Source organism: Lampris incognitus, chromosome 1 (genome assembly GCF_029633865.1).
Source record: "Lampris incognitus isolate fLamInc1 chromosome 1, fLamInc1.hap2, whole genome shotgun sequence".
NCBI lineage: Eukaryota > Metazoa > Chordata > Actinopteri > Lampriformes > Lampridae > Lampris > Lampris incognitus.
In genome coordinates, this window is record NC_079211.1 from 119,922,911 (window position 1) to 119,945,507 (window position 22,597).

Genomic DNA, 22,597 nt, shown 5'->3' on the forward strand with positions numbered 1-22,597 from the left:
AATGATGTATAATGAAAAATGTTTTTAAATTCTTGTTCTTCATATAAACACAATATACTTGATTAAAACTGCCTGATATTATAATAAATGTGAACATTTTAAATTTCGTCCTCTTTGAATGGTCATGCCTTGAGTTAACTTTTTCAAAGTGTAAAACATATCAAGTCTGCAGCAGAGATCTCTGTAAAGACAGTGAAATATAAGGCAGTGCTTCGGGCAGCTCTTCGGCAGTGTTCAGAGTTATCTTGTTCTTGCCCTTGCTGCTCAATTCACATTTGTCCTGAATATTGTCTGGCGTATTAGCAACCCAGCTACAGAGAATAATTGAAAATCAATTTTTACTGCCATCACTTTAACGTCCAGTGTGATTGCCACCTAGTTTATGAAGAAAAAAATCAGATTAGGTCTCCCTTCTGATTCTTTCACTCCTCTCTGTTATGGCTGCTCACACCACACCTCCTGTCACCTTTCTCTTCCCCTGTCATAGCACGGTGAATTAATAACCTAATATAGAAACTGCTGTCAGCTAGACTACACTTCTGTTATTACAGCTTAGTCTTATACGTTATTTACATTTTCTCTATAAAATGTGTTTGTACTCTGAAAATGAATATTGGAGAGATCCTATGCTGTATTTACATGCACTGGATCGTTATATGGTATATATTTGTAGAAATATGTACTTATGAGGTCTTGCATAGAGGTACTCTATATACATTAGTGAAGTGTGGGTCAGCTGTGCAGCCAGATGAACCCACCTGCAGTTTTCATGGTCCTGCCTGCAATCCAACCCGCAGTTGGCACACTGATGTCAGCAGATCTCTACCCCACAACCCACTATTTCAAACCCCCGTTTTTATTTATTTATTTTTTCCTTGCTCATAAATTTGGCCAGTTTCATAGTCTAACATAAACTATACCTTACACTTAAGCTACCAGATATATTTGCTTAGTATTTAATCACATTGTTGAAAGACAAAATACCTATTCAGGCATACTGTGTGTGTATGTGTGTGTGTGTTACAGATTGAACAGATCAGAAGCTCATTTGATAGGTGTTCGGGCTATGAAGAAACTAGCCATACGATGAAAACAAGAATTTTCTAAGTTTGGAGAAATATTAATGGAAATCACTTGTTTGTTGTTGCTCTAAGCTACAGCGCAGTGTGTGCTCCGCACGTAATGGGATTGAAATAAAATGCATCTGATCAGTACATCTAAATCAAGTTGACTAAAAAAATTTTGTCGACTGCAAGGTTGTTCTGAAATCCTAAACGTAGGCCTATTGTGGGACTGTGAATTACTGTGTAATTAAAACAGCTGAAATAATGGTCTCAGGGTGCATGTGTTGTGCATGTATAGGCTTCTTAGGCAGATCTAGACGAGTCAGGATAAATTATCCAAATGGAAACAGCTTAGGGATATTAATTGAAGATTTATTGATACTGATAATCAAAAACCACATGTTTTTCTCTGCATAAACCTGACTCGCCTGGAACCGGCACTAACTTCACCAGGATTGTAATTTTTGACCCGCATCCTCCAGTGCCGCAGCTAAAACCACAACTCTGCAAACTTCGTGACTACTCACACATCATGAATGTACATATATCTACGATATGAAGTTTATACTATGAGAAGATCTTAGAAAGTTGATAGGAAAAAAATTTAATTTATTAGTAGGACAGATGTGATGATGGTGTGTGTGTGTGTGTGTGTGTGTGTGTGTGTGTGTGTGTGTGTGTGTGTGTGTGTGTGTGTGTGTGTGTGTGTGTGTGTGTGTGTGTGTGTGCGTGCGCGCGCGTGCGCGTGTGTGCGTGTGCGCTCCCAGTGGATGACGTGGTGGATGAAAGTGATGATAACGAAGAGACTGAGGCAGATACAGAGAATGACACAGAGAATGAAGAGGATGAGAAGAATCATCACACCATGGTATTTTTACACACACACACACACACACACACACACACACACACACACACACACACACACACACACACACACACACTCAATCACATATGTTAAATTGTTTTTTAAAAATGTTTCATAATATTTTCACACCTAGGATAAATTCTGTACGGACTTGAATAGAACACAGATATAGATTCATAACTTGCATAGTCTTGGTTTATTAATGCTTGTTTTCTTTTCACCTTCCTGTCTGGAAATAATGGTATAAAAACAGACCTGTACAATCTGCAGCACAAAGGGATGGGTAAGACACACTGGCACATGCCAGAATTGAGATAAAGGAGGAGCTTGGATGGCACAGCCGACTAATATTCCAGCTTCCAACAGCTGAGGTTCATAGTTTAATCCATCCACTATCCAAGCTGCTTATCCTGCTCTCAAGGTTGCGGGGATGCTGGAGCCTATTTCAGCAGTCATTGGGCGGCAGGCGGGGAGACACCCTGGACATCACAGGGTCCACACACACACACACACACACACACATTCATACCTCAGGACAATTTAGTATGGCCGATTCACCTGACTTACAACCGGAGCCCCCGGAGGAAACCCACGCAGACACGGGGAGAACATGCAAACTCCACACAGAGGACAACCCGGGATGACTGGCTTGCCAGATGTGCAGGGGGCACAATTGGTAGTGCTCCTTTAAATATGTCCCGCCATTACAATTAGCGACTCCTACAGGTGGTGGGTTGCCTGTGCAGCTGCAGGTGAATCTGAGGAAAATAGAGTGAGCATTATGCATTATGTTTCCACTGTGGTCGGTTGTTTGGAGAAAAGGGAATTGGATATGCCAAATTGGGGTAAAATAGTAGAGCAGAGAAAGTCCAAAGGCAAAATTCAGATGAAGAATCTTTACCTTCCTTCCCCGTCCTCTCTTGTATCTCAATCTTTTGTGTCTACAAAACCCACTATGTCACCGCCAGCATTTGAACTCACTTCCATCACCCTCTCTTTCCTCACTCTCTCAGAATGATGACATAGAGACAGACTTGAACAAGCTGCGTCCCAATGAGTACCACAGTCGTCCATTTGAGGAGCTGAGGGTCTATGAGAGGTTCTTCCTGGAGCTATCTGAAGACTTCCAGGTCGCTGATACATTCTGGTTTTGGACAGTTAAAGCTATGGTGTATAGGCAGCTACCCATAGGCGATGTAGTCATTTAATTCCCTTTTAGCATCAGATATTTTTTGACATATTTGTTCCTAGTGTGGGACACAAATTCTTTATCGCAAATTATTGAATTGCTAATAACCCTAGTATATGGGTATTTGAAACAAAACCTTTCTTTCAGTATTGCATTACTCTGAAAGGAACAAATAGAATTGTGCAAAAAATAATTGAACTATTAGTTGTACAAATTCCATTTGCATTGCACTTGAAGTACAGTATCAATAGTGTTAACAGTATTACAAATTTGCTTTACATTTACCAAATCAACCACAGGTGAAATAATCCAAGAAACAAAAAACAAATGTGCTAAGATAAAAGGGTTTCGCAAAATAAAGTTTATTAACATGAGGATTTTACTCATTCCTACAGGGTTATAACTTTGACAGTCCAAAGACTGGCTCCACCACATCATCATCATTCTCTTCTTCATCCACCAAAACCCCTCGGCCAATAATAGTGCCCACTGCTCAAGCTTTGCCGCCTAAATGCAGCCCTGTACCCACCTCTGAGCTGGACTGCCACCTCTCCAAAGGACAACAAACCCACCCTCCTTCCTCTGTTTCTCCCACCACACCCCTTCCCTCTAGCCCTGCTCCCATTCCACCTCTACAACTGGAAAACATCCACCTCTCCACGGACCAAGAAAAAAGAGATGATGCACACATGCCATCCCCGAACAGGCACACAACCCCATCCTCCCAGGCCATGCTACCCACTGAAGGTGCAGCACTTGAGCAGGAGCTGGTGCGTGTGCTTGAGTGTGTCGCTCTAGATGGGAAGGAGCCTCTGAATGGAGGAGGACAAGGAGTCGAAGGGGGAGGATCCCCCGTCAATGCTACGAGGCACATCCAGTCTCCTCTGGTAGTGGGGGGCATTGCTGCACGCCGTGTTGGAGGGGGAAGCGCAGGAGGTTCAGACTGTGGTTCAGAGGGTCCGGAAGAGGACGGAAGTGAAGGAGCAGTTCTGGAGGTCCCAGACACGGCCCTGCTCCTCCCACTTCATGACCCTGACTTATACGTGGAAATGGTGAAGGGAACACATTCGGTGCCCCAGTACTCCGAAGTAGCTTATCCAGACTACTTTGGACATGTAGCCCCAACTTTTAGGGAACCCCATCTGGAGAGGGTTTACGGTGTTCAGAGGTAAGATATCTGGTATGAGGTAGGTGAAATTTGAGGAAAAAAATGAGGTAATGCACATATTGAAGAGTATATACAGAGAGTACAGATGGAATATACAGTATATGAGCCAGGCAGAAGTAAGAAAAATCAGAAAAACTGAATCAAGGTACAAATGCTGGAGTCACTGGGATACAGAGCTGAGATATGAAATAAGACAAACAATACTGTCTTAACATTTGTAAAAGGCCTTTGTTGTGGATTCATTTGAAAAGATAGATTTAGTGTCATGGTAGTTTAGCAGGCGTGTCTATGAAATGTAAAGGGGAGACAGAATGATGTCAAACCATATCAATCTTACAACTGTAATTGATTTTCCGATGCCAGGAGGCAGTATATTTGGAGTGTTTTGTATTAAACTGATGTCAAGTTGCTTATCATGGCACTAGTTTCCTGCCTTATTAAGACTGCGCACTTTAAAGTAGCTTAACTTCTCAGTGACAATCTGAAAAGTGGCAAAGAATATGGAAAATTATTTTCATGTGTTGAAAAGTTAAAGAATTTGACAGTAGGTCCAGACCAGTGGCTCTCGATGCAGTCCTTGAGTACCACCGATACTGCTAGGTAGTTAACCTGTTGTGTCAGGTCTTCTAGCAAAGATGGCTTAACTGAAGGAGATTTGGCCACTTTCTATTCCTTCGATTGTTATTAATTTTAGACTCATTTTAGACACATTTGTCTACATGAAATGTGTCTAAAATGGATGGGTGAGATAGGGTTGAGACACTACATGGCTAAAAACCATGTTTCAAGGTTCTTGTGTGACAAATTGATGTCACTCATGGAATAAGAGACTACAGCTCTATTTTCTAAAATTGTCATGTCAGCTTCATTTGATCTATTTCTAGTATGGACACAGTCTTCATAGAAATGAACAAATATAGAAGGACAGCTCCCTAAAATTGCAATGGTGTGTGATTTTGTGAAATTCGCCCAATATCCCTCATTCGCTTTATGCTTACTGTGCTTTGAGTGCCCCTATTGACCATTTTCAGAGTGGCATACCTTTCGTTCAGGCATTTTATTTTCATTTCATTTCATTCATACCTTTTGATTCCACCTCCAATTACCTAGATTACCCGGAACAACAAGTGAATGTAGTTAACTATCTTACAGAATAGAAAACCAACAGTACTCATGGTACCTAAGGATTGGATTAAGAACCACTGGTTTAGAAAAGTCTGGGAAATGTACATTACTAATACACAGTGCATTTTAAGCTGTAAAGTGATATGACTGAGCTGACAGTATTATTTTCTTGTCACTGTCAGCATACATCATCATAAGCATAAATCTGAACAATAAGGCTTTTTTTTTTCAGAAAGTCAGAGATTTGCTAAATGTATGCAATTTTCATGTAGAAAGTGTGTGACACTCTAGACATCCATCTATCCATCCATTATCCAAACCGCTATCCTGCTCTCAGGGTCACGGGGATGCTGGAGCCTATTCTCTTTTTAATTCCCACTGGTTGTTAAAATCCCTAGTGGGATTTTAACAACCAGTCCTTTGTTGAATCAAATAAGGTTCATCCCTCTGAACTATCAGCATATCTTAGGAGAAAAGTTGAAGGGGAAAAGTATTTTGTCAATCACCCTTTTATTTAGAATATACAATAAAAATATATAGAATATTTTTGAATAATAATTTTATGTTGGACTGATGTGTTTATCTGTGCTCCTTCAGATCTAAGATATTTCAAGACATTGAGAGGTTGATTCATCCCAATGACATCTTGGATAAAGTAGTTTATGACCTGGACATTACCAGGTGAGTTTTCCTCCTGAACACATCTCATGTAAGTCATAAATTAACACTCGGATAAACAGACCATTAGTTTGTCACCACTGTGTCACATTATTTACTCTTATTATAACCTAAATGACAAAAGCTACAGTGTTGCTAGCCATTGTTTTTTCATGAGAGAGCTAATATTAAAGATGGTTATAGTGCATTTTTCAATTATATTATGCAGTATTTTTTTTAAAGGTCACTGACTTATCAAAAGCATAATTTATCACCACTCTAAATACAACTGTTGTGTTTTAGTTGTCCTGTGATCAACGATAATGGTGAGTCGCTGAAGTTCAACTCTAAATTTGAGTCTGGCAACCTCAGGAAGGCTGTTCAAGTCAGGAAGTAAGAATTTACAGTGGCATGAATTAAATATGAATCAAGTTCAGTGATTCGGCCTACAGCATTACATAAAACTATTTTTTTTTCACTGTCTTGTTTGAAAATTAACAGGAATTATATATGAAATAAAGGGAAGATGTGTTGCATATGTATTGTTTGGAGAATGTAATGGAGCAGCACGGTTAATGATGCTTTATGTGCGTGTGTTTGTGCATGTTTTCTGTGTGTTCTGCTCGTGTGTGTGTGTGTCTGTCTGTGTGTGTGTGCAGGCATGAGTATGACCTGGTGCTTAACTCGGACATCAACAGTAACCACTACCACCAGTGGTTCTACTTTGAGGTGAGCGGCATGCGTGTTGGAACGTCCTACCGTTTCAACATCATCAACTGTGAGAAGTCTAACAGCCAGTTCAACTATGGTGAGATGCAAAACAGCACATGAGAGTTCAAAAGCATTTTCTTTTATCTGGATGAAAAATAATGCATTTCAAAGATTTTACACAACCTAGCTTTGGTAAATTTGTAAATATTAATGTACAGCAAAGTAAAATGTACATTCTTTGAGTTTTTAGAGATTAAGAAAGTTGAAAAAACTGCAACTGCAGGGCAAAATCTTAAAAAATATATGTCTGTATACCTACAAGATGTCTGTAATAGAAATTTCTATATCAGAGCTTTAGAGATGGGGATAGGCAACTTTGGAGAAGTGAACAATTTTGACATTTTGAATTCGCTACATTGGTGTCAGAAGTGGGATGGTGAGACCGTGAGGCCATTGGAAACATGTGCGCCCAGAGGCATGGGAGAGCTGATATGCTGAAGTGTGGGGACGTGCTTCCGGGGGGGGGGGGGGTAGTGTAACGATCACGGATGACTAGACTCGCTAACCTTTGGCTAACAGATCGGACCCTTTAGTTGACTGGTTAGCGCAGTCACCCGTTGACTGGTTAGCGCAGTCGCTATCCGGGTTCAGTTCCCGGCTGCAACAGTTCCCAGCTGCCCCTGAATTCGCTACATTGGTAGCGAACATCATCTACATTGCCCCACAGAACCCCCCCCCCTTGCTATGCTTCCTCCCTGCCTCCTATAACCCCTCCTTCAAACTAGGTGCATGTGCACGCCTGGGTTTGGATGTTGTAACGGACAAAACTCGTATTTTAGTTGATGATCTATGTGTGAACAAATCATTTTTTAAAATTAATCTCTTACCCAAACACTGATGTTGCAAAGCTCTTTTATACTTATAGGTGAAGTATTTGAGTGGCGACAGGCATGGACGCAAGTCCATCTATACTGGGATGGCATCCAGCGCTTTACCTGTGTCCCCGTCCATAGGGTTAGTGGTTGTCAGGAAGGGTATCCAATGTAAAATTTTGCCAAATCAGTGTGCGGATTGACAAGACCATACCGGATCAGTCAAAGCCTGGGTTAACAATGGCCGCCATTAGTGCTGTGCCCTCACAGGATACCGATGGAAACTATAAAATCCACTGTGGCGACCCCTGAAAAACAGGGAACAAGCTGAAAGAAGAAGAAGGTGAAGTATTTATGAATATCAGAAGGTCCAAAGCGCCAGCATGGTGTGTGACGACTACTATCCAACATCTTTATTGCTGTGGAGAGTAAAATGTATAGATGTTGTCAATCTATGCATGTAAAAAAAAATTCACCAAATCTAAGTTATCCCATCACTGATGTTTTGAAGCCACAGGTGAAGTATTTATAAAGATGAACATTATTTAGTCTATCCATCTCTACAGGATTGATTGTGACAAGAAAACTGACAGAAAGACTGTGAATGATTGATAGGTAGTAGGACTGCCCTGTAACAGTGAGCTACCCTAATTGGTTGTGGGCTACCAGGGACAGTAAAGCGTCAACCAATCAGGGCAGCTCAGGGTAGATTTAAGCTTTAAGAGGCATATCTTGGAGACTTACATGAATTCTGTGGAATTAATTAACGTGTCCAAATGAGTGCAACTTAAAAGACTTAAACTTTAAATGAGTCGACCATTTTGGAATAAACCCTTAGTGATTCCATGTGGACATATTTAATAATTTGTGGACAAATATATTATCAACTTAACGATGCTGTGACCATATATATATTTAATCATACATCTGTGCTTCTGTTTCCATTTAGCAAATTTCACCTGATTTTTAAGTTTTTTTTCTGCTATTTATAATTGTCTTCAGCGATCTATAATTTTTCAAGCTTGTTTAATGTGGTCTAATTTAATACGACCTGTTGTCTTATGTATACTTGTGTGTGTGTCTGTGTGCATGTGTGTATGTATGTGTGTTTGCAGGTATGCAAGTCTTGATGTATTCTGTGCAGGAGGCAATCAATGGCAGGCCTTGTTGGGTCAGAACAGGAGCAGATATTTGTTACTACAAGTAGGTGCACCTACCAGTTCTTTGAATGTACCGTTCCTCATGTGCACTAAAGGGCTAAAAAAAGGATTTGCACAAGCTGTTGTAGTTTGAATCTCAAACACATTGTTACCTCTTTTTTTTTTTTTGAACTGATTTTTTTATTCAACACATTTATTCAACACAACACAAAGAACTTACAACTTGGAGATACATATACACCAGATACTGAAAGCAAAGGTTGACATACTTTTGCCACTCACAGATATGTAATTGTAATATTGGATCATTTTCCTCAATAAATAAATGACCAAGTATAATATTTTTGTCTCATTTGTTTAATTGGGTTCTCTTTATCTACTTTTAGGACTTGTGTGAAAATCTGACTATGTTTTAGGTCATTTATGCAGAAATATAGAAAATTCTAACGTGTTCACAAACTTTCAAGCACCACTATATATATGTTAATATGTCATCCACGAATAGAGATATTTTGTGTTCTACCCCTCCTTCTTCCCTTTATGTCTTTATTTTGTCTTATTTACTCCACTAACGGTTCAATACTTGCAGCAAATAATAACGGACTCAGGCAATCTCCTTGTCTGACTCCCTTTTTGAGGTAGAAAATATCTGAGCAGCAACCATTAACTTTGATTGGTGATTTTGGGTTTTTATACACAATTTTCACCCAGTCTATGAAAGTTGACTGAAACTTAAAGACTGCCAATGTATGGAATAGGAAGCTCCATTTTACCTGGTCAAATGCCTTTTGTGCATCTAAGCTGAGCTTCACGGTAGGCAGGGGACTATTTTTGGTACATGTTATGAGATTTAATGTTCTCCTAATATTCTTGATCTGGTTTGATTAATTTGGTTATGCATCGTTGCATTCTCTGTGCCAATGTGTTTGTTAATATTTTTAAGTCATTACAGATCAAGCTAACAGGTCTGTATCCCTCACATGAGGTTGGATCTTTGCCCTCTTTCTGTAAAAACGAGATGATGGCTTCTGACCAAGTTTTTGGTGGGTCACCTAATGATAGCATAGTTAAAGACTGGATAATACTGGTGTGATTTCTTCTGCAAAATGTTTATAAAACTCTCCCAGAAACCCATCCATACCAACGGATTTGTTATTTTTAAGAGTTTTTATAGTATCAGGTATTTCCTGTGATGAAATTGGTTGTATCATTTCAGATGCCTCTTCTGCTGATAAGAATGGTAAATGTAGTCTTTTAAGAAATGCCTGTGTTTTTCCTTCTATGAAATTAGACTCTGAATCAATATATAGATTTTTATAATATTCTGCGAAAGCTTCTGCTATTTCTGTTGGCTTAACCATAATTTGTTTGGAATTAGGATGTCTTATTTTTGAGATTATCCTATTTGTTTGGGCTTTTCGAAGTTGGAATGCTAATAACCGGCTTGCCCTGTTGCCCATCTCATAATATCGTTGATTCGTAAAACATAGAGCTCCTTCTGCTTCAAATGCTAGAAGTTCATCTAATCTATGCCTGATTTTTTTTTTTCAGTTCGAGGAGTATGGAGTTGTCTGATGTTCTTTTATGTTATAATTCCATGTCTCTGATTTTACTCTCTAACACTCTTTGTTGTTCTAGCCCGAGCTTTTGTCAACCGGGATGTTATTTCTATCATTTCCCCTCTTGTAACTGCCCCCCCACAAGATTGATGGTGATACCTAACCATTATCATTTATTTGAAATTATTCCTTTGAATTTTATTTTGGTTCCTTTACCACCCTCTCATCTGATAGGATTGACACATTGAGTCTCCAGTATTTAAAAAAAAGATTCTTTACCCATATCTACAGTTAGTGTGATAGGGGCGTGATCACTTATAGTTATGGTCTCTATGCCACAGTTCAAGACTTTGTGTATATGTTGTTGTGACACCAAAAAAAAATCTTATCATCCTTCCCTCTAGGGTTATTATATCTCCATGGATCAGTAAGACCTAACGCTTTAATAACATTATTTAATATTCTGGATTTGTTTTGGTGATTGGTCCCTGTTCTGGTGGCAACCTGTCTAATTTGCCATTCTGTACCGTACTGAAATTCCCCTCCCCCATTAATATCATCCCCTTGCCATTACTGGTAATTACATTGGCTATGTTTTTAAAGAATGTATCTTTCCCCTCATTTGGGGCATAGATATTTAGTACAGAGATAGTCAGATCTCCTATGGACCCAACAGCCATTACATATTTTCCCATGTTATCCTTTATCGCTTTCTCTGCAGAGAATGGTAGAGATTTATTAATTAATATATGTAGCTATGCCCCTTTTCTTGCCATGTGAAGCATGAAATACTTGATTTAGCCACTCCCTTTTCAGTTTTTTACATTCATCCTCAACCAAATGTGTTTCTTGTATTAATGCAATTTAACATTGTAGATTCTTCAGTTGGCTCAGTATCTTCTTCCTCTTAATGGGATGATTTAAACTGTGAAAATGATAAAATACAAGTTTTACCAGTCGTTAAAAGTACCAGTCATTAATGGCATTTGAAATGACAGGGGTGAGAGTGACTGGTCGATAGTCACTGGAACAGGTTACCACTGGTTTTTTGGGAATGGGCACAGTGGTGCTGGATTTGAGGTATGTGGGGACTGAATAAGGATAGAGAGAGGTTGAAAATGTGTGTGAATACCCCTGCTAGCTGGTCAGCAAAGATCTGGAGTACATGTCTTTGTACATCATCAGGCCCTGCTGCTTTCCATGCGTTGATGTTGTGGAGGGTCCGCCGCACCTCTGGTTATTTGTCTGTCGCAGCGACAAGGACCATCTAGTCATCCTGTGATGGATGACTGATGACTTGCGCAATGATTAAATTGAGGAAGAGTTGCGCATCATCAACCCCACCCTCTCGTCCGAGACCACCTACTACCAGTGGCAAGACTAGTGAGATGACTGGCAATGGAGACGGATGCAGATTTTTCCTCAGGGTTTCTTCCCGAAGCCTTTCCCATAGACGAGTATACTTGCAAGGCAGCGGAGGTTTTAAATCAGGGTTTGCCTTCTCCTTGATAAACTGGCTGACAAGGCTAACGAGCTTCATCTACCCGGGTTTGAAATCAGAGTTGTCCTAGATTGGCTGCCAACCAAGGTTAACGAGTCCCATCGACCCACCTGGTTATACCGCCAGGAACCCGGTCGCCCCCGCAGCAGACTTTGTGAAAACAGGAGGTACCATGAGAAGGTACTGCTGCGGACACATTTGCGTAGGAGTGGACATATACTAAGGTCCTGATGGACCCGCGGCGATCGCTACACCAGGAAGCGAGAGGCCACCACACCACTTCGCATTCCTTTTAGCAAGTAGGACGTCTGGCCCAATACTTGCCACCTCCCGCTGCACCTCAGGAGTGCGTAGAACAAGGGTCTGTGGGCAGCAGCAGCAATAACAACAACATAAACATAGTTTTGTATAGCGCCTTTCAAGGAACCCAAGGACGCTTTACACTAGATTAAAAAAAGGAACAGTTTGAAACTGACTGGAGGTTGGTTATTGTCTTTGTTAAACCGAGCAAAGAAGTTAAGTTCCACCGCTAGGTTGGCAGCGTTGTTGGCTGGTGTATTCTGTGTGTTATTTACCCTTTTGCAATCTGTGATGGCCTGGATGCCTTGCCACATCCTCCATGGGTTGGAGTTACTGTTGAAGCCCTATATTCATAGTTTGTAGTTGTAGATCTGATACCTCTCTTAAGGTTCGCTTTGGCAACGCCGTAGGCTGAAGTGTCTACTGATTTAAAAGCCATGTCTCTTGCCCTGAGCAGCCGTTTGACTTCGCTGTTCATCCATGGTTTCTCATTTGGGTACACTTGGATCTTTTTGCTAACAGTAACATTATTAAGAAATTTCATTTGCCAAAATAGTCCAAAATACAGTAGTTACATCACGCAAAAATGTGGCGTATTCGTATTTCATCATATTCTAACTTTTGTGACGTACCCATACACACACACATATGCACATACTCAACCACTGAGAGTTTTCAACAGCTCTGAGATTGATATAACAACTGTACTTAAGGGGCTAGTTTCTATAACATTTGCTAAATTAAACTCTTTCTCCCTAGGAACCATTTCTCAAGGAGTTCCATTGCAGCGGGAGGTCAGAAAGGGAAGTCCTACTATACAATGACCTTCACCACATCCTTCAGCCACAAAGACGATGTTTGCTACTTTGCCTATCACTATCCTTATACATACTCTTCTCTAAAGGTAGTATGACAATAACAGGACTGATAGTTCTTTACAGATCTTCCTAATATTGGCAGTATTGGTATTATTGATGTTCAATGCCTGACAAACCTTGTCTTACAGCTATTCATTTTCCTGTGAACTATTTTCTACCACCTGCTGGCCTTAAATCACACTCATCACACTGTCTGGCACTGACACTGTTTACTTAAATTGTTTCACTCTAAACCTTTTGTTACAATCAGAAAAAGAACTAAGAGGTGTCATTATGTTGGTATTAAAGGATGTCTGTTTTCATGAGTAAATATATTTTCCTTTTAATACACCCTTCCTGTTGTACTATTATTACTGTCTCATTAGTAAAGCCCTCCCTTGCATTGGCAGTATCTTAGCTCTTGTAGATCTTGTTGCCCTCTAAAAGTACTATATACCCTCATCTTGTCAATGATTAAAATAACACAAATCTATGACTTTTTAGTGAACAGTTAGCGCAACAGTAGAAAAGATTACTGTGCCAGTTACATGATTACAAGAGATCCAGTAACCAAAACAGCAAACAAGCTTTAACGTACAGTAATACAGTATTAAGAACTAGAGTGGAGGTTGTTTTAAATGACGTGCAAACTATAATGTTAATAATTAAACTTGAAATATTTCTGTCATGCAGCTTTTTGTCTTTCTTCCCCTTATTGTTTTCCCAGATGCACCTGTCTAAGCTGGAGGCGTTGAGGACTCCTCACATCTACCTGAGACAGGATGTCCTGTGTGAAACTCTGGGAGGAAACAGCTGCCCCCTCCTCACCATAACTGCCATGCCTGAGTCAACCTCCAATGACCACATCTGTCAGTTTCGTAAGTCGCTCGCTCTCCATCTCTCTCCCTGTGTGTGTGTGGTTCTGTCAGTAACTGTTGGTCTGTTTGTGTTAATCCTCACCATAATGCCCAGTGACCTCACCTGCCAGTGTAATTCAGAGCTTCCCGTAAGATTTATATTTTAACCCCTTGCCTTCCGGGAAAGATTCTCTAGGGTATAGTGCACAAGATGGCTAATATTATGCATTTTAGAAACTAAAAATAAATAGTAAGCTTAATGTAACAACTCAGTGATCTGTTCTCATAGCCATGCAAGAGGGTTGGGGTGAATAGTACATGTGAGGAGAGTCATGGAATCAGGACCTTCTAATATACATTACATCAGTTACTTGGGTTTTAGCAGTCAACTGTAGTTCAGACTTAAGTTTAAATCCCATTTGTTGAATATCTTTAAATTGGCAATTCTAGTTTTGTTTTTTCTTCCTTGGCACTTTTTTAAATTGTATTTGCGATGTGCCCCACTTTGCAGGAAACCGTCCATTCATCTTCCTGTCTGCTAGGGTTCACCCTGGAGAGACCAATGCTAGCTGGGTGATGAAGGGCACACTGGAATTCTTAATGGGCACCAGCCCATTGGCACATAGCCTGAGAGAGGCTTACATCTTCAAGATAGTCCCTATGCTCAACCCTGATGGAGTTGTCAATGGAAAGTGAGTAGAAATGTGGGTGGGTAGCTTAGAGATTGGTATGAGCAAGGTCTTAAATTGGATAGTAGATCTTCTGTATGGAGTTTTCATAGTTTCCCCATGTTTGTGTGGGTTTCACTCCCATAGTCCAATGACATGTGCATTAAACAGATAGCTATGGTAAGTACGACATGTGAATGGCAGGTGGCATACCTTTCAGTCTCTGTCTGGGCATTTTAGGCAGCAAATTAAGAAATTACCATTGCGACAAATGGATCAATAAAGTATGGCTAAACTAATTTGTGAACATAGTCATACACATTCTTTCAGATTGACAAACATGCTGACACATGAACCCAAACACCCTCTTTGATTATTGCTCGTGAAACTCTTTTGTTTATAGGGAGGCCCTTGTGTTGGTATTAATGGAAATAGGCTGAAGAATCAGATTTTCCAAGTAATGTGATGAGAAACAAAATAAAATGGGTTAAAGGCTACTTCTGTTGCAACAATACTTTAAAATAAAAATGTGTTTCAATTCACTTAGGACCCATCGCAAGTTGTACTCCTTAGTTAGGTTAAAGAATGGGTTATGTAGAATATAAACATGACATGGACACATTGCGTAAGTGCTCCCAAAGGTTGTTTCTTTTCTGGTACAGACAAAACCACGCACTGACTGATGTTTGACAAATGTTTTATTGTCTTCTTTCTAACAGGTAAACACTGTGAAAAACGTAAATAGATGTTACATTTTTATAAACACAAGCAGATTATCAGTGCAAATTTCACTAAGAAGTGGGCTAATAACCATTTCTTAGTGAAATCCTTTTAGTCAAGTCAGTTTGATTTATATAGCCCAATATCACAAATTACAAATTTGCCTCAGGGGGCTTTACAGCAACACAATATCCTGTCCTTAGACCCTCACATTGGATAAGGAGCAACTCCCTAATAAAAACCCCTTTAACAGGGAGAAAAAATAGGAAGAAACCTCAGGGAGAGCAACAGAGGAGGGAGCTCTCTCCCAAGACAGACAACATGCAGTAGATGTTGTGTGTACACAATTTACAGAATGAATACAGTCCAGTCCAGTTTATACCCCGGGGTATTATTTGGGCTAGGCTATTTCATATCCCTCTAGACCAGATTATACCCCCTACACTCAGACCTGGGGTTAAAGTGTGCTAGCCTGTTTTATACCCCAGGTATATTCTGGGCTAGTCCAGTTTATACCCCTGGATATTATTTGGGCTAGGCTATTTCGTGCCCTTCTAAGCCAGATTATACCCAATTAATTACCCAGATTAATAATAATTATCCAGATTAATACAACATATTCCGTTGCGTCACTGATCTTGTCTAGCTCCTCCATTTGGGTTTGTCCTCAATGGTTGGGTGCTCAAGGTCATGGGGAAAACCTGATGATGATGTGGCATTTGTGTAGATCTTGAGGTTGCTGGTGTGGTAGGTGTTACTTAGGATCTTGTCAGTTTTTACATTTTTTAGCTTGACTCGGCCTTTGCTGAGTGACTCAACAACAGAATATTGGCCAGTCCAGCGAGGCTCCAGCTTGGATCCCATCCTGTGGATACGTTGACTGTTTTTGATGTAGACTATGGACCCTGTAATAATCTCTTTGCTGCTTTCATGGTGACGATCATCATTCTCCTTCTGATGAGACTGTGCACTGACGTTATTGCTGGAGACTGTGGAACAGAGGTATTTACAAATGGTGTTAAGTGTCTGCAGAACATCAGGGCTTGGAAGTGGTGCTTCATCACTCTCGTTGGCAGACTTCAGGTCGGTGGGCAGCTTGGCAGTGCGGCTGTACATCACTTCGAAGGGCATGCACTTTGTTGAGGCATGGATAGATGTATGATAAGCAAACAAAATGCCTGGAAAGTATTTATCCCAATCATCGGCTTAGTTGCTGACAAGCTTACTCAATGCAGCCTTGAATGTCCTGTTGTCACGTTCCCTTTGACCATTTGACCGTGGGTGGTATGCAGAGGCTGATCTGTCAGGAAACAGTCCATGAGCAAGTCAATAACTTTGTTTACAAATTCATGATCCTGGTCACTGATAAGGGTGTCCATGCAGCCTAGTCGACATACAACAGAGTAAAGGGGCTCTGCCACTGACTTTGCCCTCTTGTCCAGGATAGCTGCGGCTTCAGAGCACTTGGAGAAATGGTCAGTTATGGCGACAATGTACTTAATACCACTTGTAGTTTCTTGAAGAAGGCCGATAATGTCAATCCCAACCAGACTCCAGATCTTGGCAGGTACAGGTATGGGGTTGAGTGACAGAGCCTTTTTGCTGACTTTGGGATTACTGATGAAACACTTCGGAGATGCCTTCACGTATTCTTGTACGTAATTCTTCATGCCTGTCCAGTAATATCACTGAGATATTTTTTATCTTTGGCAGAGTGCCCTCCTGTAGCTGGATTGTCATGACAGTCCTTCAGAATGTTGGGCACACAGGTTTTGTAAAGAGCCTCATCTCCATGGAAGAGAGTTCCCACATCAGCATGAAATGGCTTTGCTGTTTGACAAAACTGAGACTTTGCATTCACATGCTTGGCAGGATCCAGGTCATAGATATGCTGAGGATATTTTCAGACAGAGCTGAGAAGTTAGAAGTTCAAAATCTGGTCGTACAGGTTATCATCCATGATGGATTTTTGTTTGGAAAAAAAAAAAGAATAAAATTGAATAATACACATGTAGACACCCAACACTTCACACTTCCCCTTGTCCTTCCGTCCTTCTTTATTTTCTTCCTTCTGTTTATTATTCCTACAAAGACATAATTTATCATTGCAATTATTTAATTACACGTATAACAGTTACTGGGACAAATTGTCACATGGCCACTCCTATCTATAGTTATTAAAAATATAAAATTAAAGTATTCACTGTAGTATCACCTAGTTGTGCAGTTCCATGAGTACTGAGGTGCATGATCAAGCGGAGGTGTACTACATACATGTAAACTTTCAAATCTCTATCACCTTCCTAGCCCATTACCTTTTGGCTAACTAGCAACTGTTTTTAGCCCTTTTAGCTAAGCTAATAAATATTTTAGCTTAAAAACATCAGAAATGACAGCAAAAACTTTTTTTACTTAGTTTTTATTTCAATTTCAACAACTTATACAACCAAATTCACAATTTTTTCAGCTGTACCTATATGGTTTAATTTAACAAAAGGGAATTAATAAATAAAAGGAAAATAATATAAATAAATAATAAAAAACAAAACTTTACTTTAGCTTGAAGTGTTAGTTGTAATGGCGGTATAAATTAAAGACATGAATAATTTCAAAAGGAAAGGAGGGGTCAGGGTCGGAGAGGGGGAGCTGTGTATGAATGTGTGTAGTGGTATGGGTGCATGTATATGCATAAAACAGTTAAGGTGAATTGAGAAGTTAGAGATGTATGTATGATACAAAATGTATACAAGTGTCTAGAACACTTCAGTGTCTCAATATAGCCATGGCCGGGCTCTACCTTTTTAATAAATATATCGCTCTGAAGTCTCAAAGAGTTATTTGTTCCATCTGATATATTTCCCATACTTTCTCAATCTATATATTGTATTTTGGGGGGTCAGGTTTTAACCACTTAATTGTGATGCATTTAATTGCTGCTGTTAGTAATATTTGTAAAAGGTATTTTTTAGCTCTTCCATCAATTCCTTCCAGCATTAATCCCAATAATGCCATCTTTGGATCTTCTGTGAAGTGTTGGTGAAATACTTCCTTTAAGTGCCTCAAACACCTCTTCCCAAAATGTTCTTAATTTAGGGCATGTCCAAAATATGTGGGTATGATTGTCAATTTGTGTTCCACAATTTCTCCAGCATTTATTTGAGTGTGTTGGGCCCATTTTAGCCACTATTTCTGGTGTCTGAAATAATCTCATGGTTACCTTCCATTTGAATTCCCTCCATGTATTTGAATTGGTTACTAGATTTGCTTCAGTGCATATTTCTTCCCACATGTCCTGTGGTATATCTGTATTCATTTCAGTTTTCCATCTTCCTTTTATCTGCAGTGTATTATTCATATTCAAGCCTAAAAATATTTGGTTAACATGATTTATGACTTTCTTATCCCCGATCCCTGTTTGTAATTTTATCAAGAACTCTTCAATTGGAGTGGGCACCAATAAGCTATCCCACTCTTGATGTGTTGTTAAAAAGTCCCTTAATTGTAAATACCTGAAAAAAAATCTGTGTTAGGAAGCATAAATTCCTTTCTTAGCTGTTCAAATGATTTAAGGATGCCATCCTTATGAAGTTGGTATAGATTACTGAGTCCATGTTCTGACCATTTTCTAAAACCTGCATCTATATAGGAGGAAAAACTTATTTTTTTAACACATAGTATATGTTCACTAGGAACCTTCCTAACCTTGATCTACCAATCTGAAGGACATTTGTATGCAATAACTGTGGGGGGGTATAATCTGGACTAGAGGGGTATAGTCTGGGCTAGTCCAAAAATATACCCCAGGGTATAAACCAGCCTAGGCTATTTTATACCCCGGGGTATATTTTAGGCTAGCCCAGACTATACCCAGGTATACTTGGCGGGGGGTTAATCTGGCCTGCTACACCGGGTTACCAATGACCACCACCGGTACTGTTGGCCAGCAGGGTGCCATTGGAAATTATGCTACTGTTGGGCGAAAGAGAAGGAGAGTGGGAAGGCATGTCCAGAGGCAGCGGGAGAGAAGGATGGGTAGTAGTGTGGAGGTGATAGTTGGAACTTTGAATGTTGGCACTATGACTGGTAAAGGGAGAGTCCTGGCTGATATGATGGAAAGAAGAAAGGTAGGCATACTGTGTGCAAGAGACCGGGTGGAAGGGGAGTAAGGTCAGGAGCATCAGGACAGAGAAAGGAAGACAAGGAGACTTGGTGGTGGAATGAAGAAGTACAGCAAAGTATACAGAGAAAGAGGTTGGCAAAGAAGTGAGATAGTCAGAGAGATTAAGAAAGTAGACAGGAGTACAAGGAAATGCAGCATAAAGCAAAGAGAGAGGTGGCAAAGGAAAGGCGTATGGTGAGTTGTATGAGGGGTTAGACACTAAGGAAGGAGAAAAGAACTTGTACCGATTGGCTAGACAGAGGGACCGAGCTGGGAAGAATGTGTAGCAAGTAAGGGCGATCAAGGATAGAGATGGAAATGTGCTGACAAGTGAGGAGACTGTGTTGAGAAGGTGGAAGGAGTACTTTGAGGGGCTGATGAATGAAGAAAATGAGAGAGAGAGAAGGTTGGATGATGTAGGGATAGTGAATCAGGAAGTTCAGTGGATTAACAAGGAGGAAGTGAGGGAAGCTATGAAGAGGACGAAGAGTGGAAAGGCAGTTGGTCCTGATGACATACCTGTGGAGGCATGGAGATGTTTAGGAGAGATGGCAGTGGAGTTTTTAACTAGATTGTTTAACACAATCCTGGAAAGTGAGAGGATGCCTGAGGAGTGGAGAAGAAGCATACTGGTACCGATTTTCAAGAACAAGGGCGATGTGCAGAACTGTAACAACTACAGAGGTATAAAGTGGATCAGCCACAGCATGAAGATTTGGGAAAGAGTAATAGAAGCTAGGTTAAGAGGAGAGGTGACGATCAGCGAGCAGCAGTATGGTTTCATGCCACGAAAGAGCACCACAGATGCGATGTTTGCTTTGAGAATGTTGATTGAGAAGTATAGAGAAGGCCAGAAAGAGTTGCATTGTGTCTTTGTAGATTTAGAGAAAGCTTATGACAGAGTGCCGAGAGAGGAGGTGTGGTATTGTATGAGGAAGTCAGGAGTTGCAGAGAAGTATGTAGGAGTGGTGCAGGATATGCATGAGGGAAGTGTGACAATGGTGAGGTGTGCGGTTGGAATGACAGATGGGTTCGAGGTGGAGGTCGGATTACATCAAGGATCGGCTCTGAGCCCTTTCTTGTTTGCAATGGTGATGGACAGGTTGACGGACAATATCAGGCAGGAGTCTCCATGGACGATGATGTTCGCGGATGACATGACCTCCACATGCCTACCCTTCCTCCTCTCTAGCTGCCTCTGGACATGCTTTCCCCCTCTCCTTCTCCCAACAGTAGCATAGTTTCCACCGACACCCTGCTGGTTAACAGTACCGGTGACAGTCGTTGGTAACCCGGGCCTCGACCGATCCGGTATGTAAGTCTTATTTATGATCCACATATTTGACTTGGCAAAGATTTTACGCCGGATGCCCTTCCTGACGCAACCCTCCCCATTTGTCCGGGCTTGGGACCGGCACTAAGGATGCACTGGCTTGTGTATCCTCAGTGGCTGGGTTGAATGAATAACCTAAATAAATAAATAAAAATTAAAAAAATTAAAAATAATTTTAAAAAAATCACATACCGTGTGCCCCTTCTGACCAGAAATTTAGGAGTCATTACAGTCTTTTAATGTCACACTGATAGTCTTCATTGGCGAAAACACTTAAGAATCAGAATCATGTTTATTGGCCATGTAGGTTTGCACATATATGGAATTTGACTCCGGTTTCATGGCTCTCTCAGTGTACTTAACATAGAATAACAACACTACAACACAAGATTAAATCAGATACACAAGGATTGACTATATACAGGCTAAATAAGAGTCGATAAACTGCAATGGTGCAGAGAATATAGCTGCGGGAAGAAACTTTTTATAGCTGGTATTTTTGCTGTACAGCGCTCTGTAGTGCATACTGTCTGTAGGGGAGGAGTTGGAACAGGTTGTGACCAGGGTGTGATGGGTCTGTAGTGATGTTGCCTGCCTGTTTCCTGACTCTGGAGGTGTCCTGAATTGAGGGCAAGTTGGCACCAAGTATTTTCTCTGCAGACTTTTTTTTAAACTTATATTTATTGGATTTTGCATTTTACAAATCACAGAATCAGCATATGAAATAAATCCAGTGTTATTCCCATCCCTCCCTTACTCCCTAACATGTCTCCAACCCACAGCATCCTCCGAAATGACATCAAGTACAAATAAATATACGACATTACAATGACTTCATTAACATAAACACAGACAAGGGAGAGAAAAAATAATTAATAATAATAAAAATACACTCATTTTTATCTATTTAAAGTAATTCTTATTTAGACTGCTACAGTTCTGCTCCAACCAAGAAACAATTAGGTGATGTCCCAGTCTGTTATTTGGGTTAGGTTATCATAGTAGGTAAGAAAAGTCCTCCAGACCTTTTCAAATTTATTTGGATTCCCCTTCAATGTAAATTTGATTTTTTTCAAGCTTCAGGTAAAACGTAATCTCTTTAAGCCATCTTGTATGGGATGGTGGCACCGCTCTCTTCCAACTGAGAAGCATGAGACGTCAAGCTAACAGAGTAGTAAAGGCAACCACATTGCACATTTCAGTCGACCACACTGCATCCTCTGGCTTCAATCCAAACAGGGTAGTAATGGACTGAGGTACAATGTCATATTTTACATGTCACTAAGGGATTCAAAGACCTTTTCCTAAAATATCTGAAGCTCTTAAGCATGACCAAAACATGTGCAACCAGTTTGCAGTGGTAGTTTTACATCGATCACAGGTGGGATCAATGTTTGGATATATCCTTGCCAGTTTGTCCTTAGTGAGATGAAGACGATGAACTATCTTGAATTGTATTAGACCGTGTCTAGCACAAGGAGATGAGGAGTTTACTAGGTCAAGAATTAAAGTCCACTGGCCCTATGCAAAAGACAGGCCTAGGTCTTGTTCCCAAATTATCCTTAGGTTGTTTAGAGATTGTGGATTAAGTGTTAATTACATCATATATCCAGGAGATGGCCCCTTTGAGACTAATATTAAATCCTAAAAGAGCATTTAAGGGGGGGTGCTTGGAGGTTGGTCTGGGAAAGGGTGATCACCTTTTTGTACAAAGTGTCTAATCTGAAGGTACCGAAAAAAATGGGAGCGTGGTAGGGCATACTTTTCTGACAATTGTTCAAATGATGCACATACTCTGTTTATATATAAATCTTTAACAACTCTGCCAT

At 40.3% G+C, this 22,597-nt stretch overlaps 1 protein-coding gene across 1 annotated transcript in view; it reads left to right on the forward strand.

The window, feature by feature from the left end:
• The window catches only part of agtpbp1 (ATP/GTP binding carboxypeptidase 1), a 133,559-nt gene that overhangs the window by 40,868 nt on the left and 70,094 nt on the right, over positions 1-22,597 (forward strand). The window contains exons 12-21 of the mRNA XM_056281479.1: positions 1,832-1,932; positions 2,946-3,062; positions 3,517-4,289; positions 6,012-6,095; positions 6,375-6,464; positions 6,731-6,879; positions 8,770-8,857; positions 12,934-13,078; positions 13,759-13,909; positions 14,400-14,580. Coding sequence (XP_056137454.1) covers positions 1,832-1,932; positions 2,946-3,062; positions 3,517-4,289; positions 6,012-6,095; positions 6,375-6,464; positions 6,731-6,879; positions 8,770-8,857; positions 12,934-13,078; positions 13,759-13,909; positions 14,400-14,580 — 1,879 coding nt within the window. The remainder of the gene's footprint in view (positions 1-1,831; positions 1,933-2,945; positions 3,063-3,516; positions 4,290-6,011; positions 6,096-6,374; positions 6,465-6,730; positions 6,880-8,769; positions 8,858-12,933; positions 13,079-13,758; positions 13,910-14,399; positions 14,581-22,597) is intronic.